The 7,212-nt window shown below is 38.0% G+C and overlaps 1 protein-coding gene across 1 annotated transcript; it reads right to left on the reverse strand.

Moving 5' to 3' along the window:
* Positions 1–1,318: 1,318 nt before the first annotated feature.
* Positions 1,319–6,910, reverse strand: SMR3A (submaxillary gland androgen regulated protein 3A). The gene is made up of 3 exons (XM_040624902.1): positions 6,865–6,910; positions 4,873–4,940; positions 1,319–2,029 (listed from the first exon to the last, which is right to left on the reverse strand). Exons 1-3 carry the CDS (start codon positions 6,908–6,910, stop codon positions 1,319–1,321), a joined length of 825 nt encoding a protein of 274 aa, XP_040480836.1.
* Positions 6,911–7,212: the final 302 nt, after the last annotated feature.

Here is a 7,212-nt window from a genome sequence, read left to right on the forward strand (position 1 = left end):
GATGTGATCTGTCTCTTCATTCTTTGTATTATTTACCTTCAACTCCCCTCCTTTCTCACTGAGTGGGAGTCACATTACCATTCTGCTGGTGCTCTTGCACAGAACATTCCCTGCTACTTCAGGCCTTTCTATGTTGGATCCCTTCTCCTTCAGTACTCTTTCTTTAGATCTGAGTACTTGACTTTTAACACTCTTCAAGCCTTTGCCTAAATACTACTTCATCAGAGAGGTTCTTTCGGATTATCTCAAATAAAACACTACTTTGTATCTCTTTACCTTTCTTTCTTATTTTTTCAAAGCACTTCTTACATATACATGTGTTTACTTTTTTTTTTTTTGGTCATGCTACAGTGGAGGCTCCATGAAGGGTGACTTTGACTGCCTTCCCTATCGCTAATTGCTCAGCTACTGAAACGTTCTGTAGCATAGTAGATTCTCAACCACTATCTGTAGGATTGAAGATAACATTAAGCACATATAAACAAATTTATGCTTACATTAGGTATCTTTGAGAAATTTTGATTCATGTGTTTGGTGACAGTGTGAGTGGTTGTGTCCTAAAAGGAAAATGGGGTTTTGTACTTCAACAGTCAAAAATGTATGAAAGATACAGCTCTCAGGGTATAGTGAGGCCATTTCTGAAATACTTTTGATTAAAACCTTAACTAATAGTTGGAAGCAAGGGAAACTTTGTGGAGTCTCAGCTATCTGCCTTTTATTATTGATGTCTGAAGCCATCATCTGTTTTTCTTAGCTTGGAAAATGATTTTTCACATCAAATTCCAAAACTTGTGCTTCATTTTTCATTTAAATATTTTGATTTGCTAGAAAGACATTTCTATTCTGGAACTGAGCAGATAATATGAAAATTTATTTATAATTAATGATCAGGTGGTACTCAGGAATATTTCAGGGGGAATGCTGTGGGGAGACCTAAGATTATTTAATTTAAATATCTATTAACTGGTTATTTTGTGTTTTGTAGTTATATGCTGGGTTGTGGTACTCAAGAGGGCATCCTGTTGCCTAATTTTCCAGCTCCATCACCCTAAGTATAAGTCCAGATATCTCGTTGTATTTTTCCCTAATTACTTCCTTGACTTCGTGTTATTAAGGTCAAGCTTCTGGCAGCACTAATCTTCACTGGGGTGGCAACGGAGGGGACGAACTGGTGGCACTCATGACAACACTGGTGGTTTCATATTGTTGTTAGACTCTTTATTTTCACTTTGTTGTCGTAATATTTGTGTGGATTGTTTTTTAGTTTCTTTCTAAGATTATTCGTTCCCAAAGCTCAGAGCTTATGAATATCTCATTCTCATCCAAAAATTGAAATGAGTCTATCTAAAAACTTCTTCTGACTTGTCTTTTGGGGAGTTGAAGCAGTAGTTGTCGTTTGGGGAGTTGTCTTTTGGGGAGTTGAAGCGGTAGTTGTCTGGGGAGTTGAAGTGGTAGTTGTCGTTTGGGGAGTTGAAGTGGTAGTTGTTGTTTGGGCAGTCGAAGTGGTAGTTGTCTTTTGGGGAGTCGAAGTGGTAGTTGTCTTTTGGGGAGTCGAAGCGGTAGTTGTGGGGGCTGCAGAGTCTGTTTGGGTGGTCGTGGCGTCTGTTGTGATTGTAGTGGAGCCTGTTATAGTAGTTTGTGTTTGGGGTTCAGGAATAAAGGGAGGATGAACTGAAGGGTATCCAGTTGGAGATCCAGTTGGATAAGGTCTTGGTTGGAAAGGTGGATATGGATAACCTGGGCCATAATGGAATATAGGCAGAGGTGGTGGAATTCTCCCTGGGCCATAAGGTGGAAGAGGGGGTGGTGGAATTCTCCCTGGGCCATAAAGTGGAGGAGGGGGTGGTGGAATTCTTCCTGGGCCATAAGGTAGAGGAGGGGGTAGTGGAATTCTCCCTGGGCCATAAGGTGGAGGAGGGGGTGGAACAAGTCCTGGATCAAAAGGAAAATATGGAGGAGGAGGAGGAGGAGGAGGAAGCAGTGGCCTAGGTGGATATCGTCTGCTGGGACCTCTGTGACTGTCACTGGGCTGTGGGAAAACAGAAGTGAACAATTTTTAATTAGGTATTTCAAAGTCAAGCAAAAGAATGTATACTGTCTGTGACAGGCAGAATTCTAAGACCAATCCCAAGATTCCTGCCCTCTGCTGGCACATACTGGCATGACCTTAGTGGGTGAGTCCTTTTATTTTTTATTATTTTATTTTATTTTATTTTATTTTTTTAAAAGATCTTATTTATTTGACAGAGAGAGAGAGAGCACAAGCAGGGGAGCAGCAGAGGGAGAGAGAGAAGCAGGCTCCCCGCTGAGCAAGGAGCCTGATGCAGGACTCAATCCCAGGACCCAGGGATCATGACCTGAGCTGAAGGCAGATGCTTAACTGACTGAGCCACCCAGGTGCCCAGGGTAGGTCCTTTTAAATAGGTTCTATGGGTCAGACACAGAAGTCAGAGAGATTTGAAGCTGCAGCAAGTGCTCTTCTATTGGCTTTAAAGCAAAGAAGCATGTTGTGGAGAATATCACATAGAAGTAAATGGTAGTTTCGCAGTTGGAGCTGGGAGTAGCCCCACGGTTTATAGCCTGCATTTGGACAGTAAGGACCCCCATCCTATAAACAAGGGACTGAATTCTGCCAACAACCATGCAAATTTGAAAAGAGGACCCTGAGCTCCAGGAAAGAGTACGGTCTTGACGATACCTTTTCAGCCCTCTGAGACCCTGAACAGAGAATCCAGCCAAGCCAAGGCCAGAGTCTGACCAAAGGAACTGTGAGATAATAAATGGATTTTTTAAAGCTACTAGTTTGTGGTAATTTGTTATATAGCAATAGAAAACTATTATATATATATATATCTGAGTTAAACGATCTGAAAGTTTGTATCAGAGAAAAGTCAGAGTTTCTCTTTAACCCTCTGAATGCCTAGGCTCTTAAATGAAAGCTGAGATAGTAGATGGGGAAAAAGATAGTAGGTAAAATCATATCCTGTGCTTTTGGTAGAGCCTGTCATTGGAATCAGTTCCAAATGGGGAAAATGTCTTTTTATATGTCATTCAAGAGTTCAGGATTGTTTCAGGCTTTGAACACTAATAAACTGTGAAACATGTTATTGAGCACCTATTTTGTGCAGTACTCCAAAGTAGGCGCTGTGGGCATGCAAGCATGCCTTTTGTGAGTCTGTAGACCAAGTAGCGACAGTACAGGGCAGTACAGAATGGTCCAGACAGAAGCAGAATGATAGTCCCTAGAGTTTAATGCCAGGGTTTGAATTCTGCCTCTGTTACTGAGAGAGTGTGTGATGTGGAATCCTTTTTGAGACTCTTTTTCCTCATCTGAAAAATGATGTTCATATAAGTACCCACCTTTTACCCTTATTTTTAAAAAAATAGTAGTCATGTTTATTTCTGGGTATTGAGATTAAGTGTAATTTTAACTTTGCTTTTATAGCTTTGTAAAGTTTTGAAACATTTTTATAATTTATAATGAGAATTTCCCCTCCCTATTTTAATGTGGGATACTCCAGAGATGCAACCCCCCTCCAAAAAGTTTCAGACAACTTTGAGTTTGTCTAAGATTTGAGGTAGGTGAGATGTCTCAGATTCGAGTCAGATTTGTTGTGAAATATTACCTGTAAAGTGCTTGGGGCACTGGTTAGCTCAGATATTGTGCTCAATAAACGTTATATGCTACTATTTGTTATGTAAACACCTAGTATAGTGGTTGCAATTTTTGGAAATAAAATTAGTTGAAAAATAGTGTAGGAAACAAATGCATTAGAGATTTATAGTGATTAGTTTTGGATAGAGGAAAGACTAAGGCTCATCTCACTGAGAAGGCAGACTTTTAAAGGAAATTGAAATAATGTTGAACAGGGAGAGGGCATGCCGAATGGAGGGAAACTAAGCCAGAGCTCTAGGGTAAGAATGAACAAGTCCTACTCTGCGGAGGGCTTATATAGGACACATGTCTGCATTTCCTTCTTGCTGCCCCTGGTCCTTTGTGTATTTGTTCATTTGGCACTTTGACCTTGCAAATTCTGAACTTTATGATTATGTCTTCTCAATCATCTGTCTCCCCGATTCCTAATGCCAGGTTTTTGAACAGTAGTGGCAGATGTACCATCACAAACTTATCGTCCCTTAGCACTGCCCTGCAATCCTTTCAAATGTCTTAGGTTAACCTAACCTTATTCCCCAGAGGCCTATAATTTTCTAAGTTTATACCAATTTTATTAAAGTTCTCTACTTCTAAAAATAAATAAATAAATAAATAAATAAAAGGTCCTCTACCTCTTCCTGAGCCCTCAGGCACCCCACCAGGATGACTTTCCTCCTACTCCAAAATAATGTGAGCAATTAGAAACAACTTCACCAATTTACTGGTCACACAACCACAAAGTCATTAAAATCTACCTATTTCCTTTTCCTTTACAAGTATTTTCTCAGAGCTCTGTTAATTTTCCCTTTTCCTGTGCACTTCAGTATTTGTGTTTTAATTGACTTGCTTTCCTTAGAAAACAACTATTATTTATGTTCAATTTAGTTTTTTAAAAAGAGTTTACTTTCAACCATGAAGTCTCTTGTTGCTATCACTTTCTTTTCACCTTTTTCCTTTCCTTCTCTCTCTCCCTCTGCCCCTCCCCTCACTCATGCTCTCTCTAAAAAAAAAAAAAAAATGTGCAGTATGGTAGCCCTAATCCATGTGTGGCTATTTAAATTAAATTAGATTTTAAATTTAAATTAAGACACTAGGACAGTGTTTCATGAATGATTGATAGCTACTGATATGTAAGGAAGGGTAACATTATTAATGGGAAAAGAAATCTAAATTAATAGTTTTGAGAAAAATATGAAAATGTGATTAATGAGACTTACCAGGAAACATGCTGCAAGAGCCAAAAGGCCCATGATCAGGCACAATGGTTTCATCCTTTTGATTACCCCTGAAAGTAAGCACAAAGAATGGCTGATCAGCATTCCTTTGAAAAAAAGTGCTATTTGGAATGTATTCCACCTCTTTGTTTATGATATAGTGCAGGAGTAGTACAGTAGCATTTTAAGAAATTTGCCTAATGTTATTTTGGAGCAATATTGGTAGGCTTATAATATTTAACTATAAAATGGTGGAATTAGTTTTCACTTTTGACTTGTAAATGGACACTGGAGATAATGGCAAAGAGTGGTTCTTAAAGTGTTTTACTCAATGCAAGCTTTTATGACTAAGGTTTTTGCTTTCAGAAGTAACTACTTTGAAATGGCACTTTTTTGGATTTGAACATCTTGGTATTATTAAATAATGGTTGTGTTACTTTATAGATTTCTGCAGACTTGTTTTTGAGGTACTAGTGTTTTAACTAGATCATACGTTTTAAATTTAATTTCCTGGGACATCTCAAAAATAAGGAAAGGAAAAGAATCACCCTCCCGGACATAATTTAAAGAAAAATTGTCATATAATATATATCTTTGTTTTAACAATAATCTAAGTTATTTTAGTCTATGATGAGCAGTCTGTAACTAATTCTGAAAATCCATATATGGTACATCAAAGATCAGGGCAGAGAAAAGAGAGGTGTCCAGGTATTTTACTCTCAATAGGTCCTAAATTTAAAATATATTTCAAATACATGCTAGCCTGAGTTCTGGGAAAGCAACTCTCAATGCACCTTTGTGCAGACTGATTTTCTGACAGTCAGTTCTGACCATTGGTTAAATGTGTTGGCTGGACAGAATCCTAGGGACAAAATTTCAGTGAATGTTTAATTATATGTACATATGGTTATTACTTTAAGCATCGCTTTTCCTATGACACATTTTTTTTAAAAGTTCAAAAAAAAGGGCAAAACCAATAATAAAAATATACTGTAGAACAGTTATATCTGATAGTATTCCAGTCATTATGAAGTTCAAAAGCATTAAGGTACATCCTGGGGAAAAGTTGATTGATTGTGTAATTGGGTGGATTTATTGTCCCAAGTGCCCAGCTTGAATGCTTTACTCTGACATACTCTGAAATAAGAATTTCTTAGAATTCAATGCATTTTAGGGCTTACCAAATTTCATGTAAGGTATATACTATTCCTTTGGTGAAAAGGAATGTTCTATAAAAAGCCCATGAAAATGGTTTCTTTGAAAGTCTGAGAAAAAATTGGTATTCAAAGTAAAAGTTCTTCAGTTCATATTTCCATGTACCTACCGTTGTGTGAGGATCCTTCTTGGGGCTGATTATTCTGCCGGCCAAAATGACTCCTGCCAATTAGGTGACAAATGCCGGTGAGAAGGAACAAGAAATCTTAGCTCTTATATATATTGCAGTGGATTTCTGGTGATAATAAGGAAAGACTAGTTGGAAGATAAAATAACTTGTGGGTTGTTGTTCTTTAAACAAAAGATGGGAAAGTTGTTGTTGGCAATTTTGCAATCTTTTTCTGCGTGTTTTTTTTTCATTTCTGAGGAGCTTTGACCCATTCAGTATTTGGTGTTTCCTGAGGAAACATATCACACAAAGAGTCATAATGTCTTTTTGTCTTAATAAAATAATCTGGAGCTTGTGGTGCACTATTGCCTCTATTTTAAAGAACAAGCACAAGCTGTTCTATTTCAAGTTATTTTATTTTATTATTTTATTTTATTTTATGTTGTCTCAGAGAGAGAGAGAGCACGCACACAAGCAAGGGGAGTGGCAGGCAAAGGGAGAAGCAGGCTCGCCCCTGAGCAGGGAGCCCAATCCAGGGCTCGATCCCAGGACTCTGGGATCATGACCTGAACCAAAGGCAGACGTCCAACCGACTGAGCCACCCAGGCGGCCCTGAATGAAATGAGTTCTATTATTATCTTTGTTTTACACATGGATGCTAATGAACCTACCTCTACTCACTTCAAGGTCTGAATACTGGGTTAACCAGTATTCCATGTTGCCTCCCAAAAATAAATAGCCTTCATAAACTTAGCTAATATTATATATGATAGTATGCTGCAGAGATTAATCAAGTGAATTTATAGTGAGGTAATTTTACTTCAAAACCCAATACCAACATTTATTTGCTGGATAATTTTGGACCAGTTATTTCACCTCATTCTGCCACAGTTCCTTCATTTGTAAAATGTGAATATTTCTCATTTTTATGTCACAGTTTAGTTAATTCATCTACTCATTCAACATTTATTGAATACCTACTGGGTGTCAGACATAATGCTAGTTGTTAAAGTCACAGA

The sequence above is a fragment of the Ursus maritimus genome, unplaced genomic scaffold, assembly GCF_017311325.1.
Source record: "Ursus maritimus isolate PB19 unplaced genomic scaffold, ASM1731132v1 scaffold_8, whole genome shotgun sequence".
NCBI lineage: Eukaryota > Metazoa > Chordata > Mammalia > Carnivora > Ursidae > Ursus > Ursus maritimus.

Excerpts from the sequence above, each read along its gene's own strand:
- SMR3A (XM_040624902.1), bottom strand. The coding sequence starts at position 6,910 with ATGGAATACTGGTTAACCCAGTATTCAGACCTTGAAGTGAGTAGAG. Across the intron at positions 4,941-6,864 it reads AGACCTTGAAGTGAGTAGAG|GGGTAATCAAAAGGATGAAA; the intron begins GTAGGTTCATTA and ends GCTTACTTTCAG. Across the intron at positions 2,030-4,872 it reads CTCTTGCAGCATGTTTCCTG|CCCAGTGACAGTCACAGAGG; the intron begins GTAAGTCTCATT and ends GTTTTCCCACAG.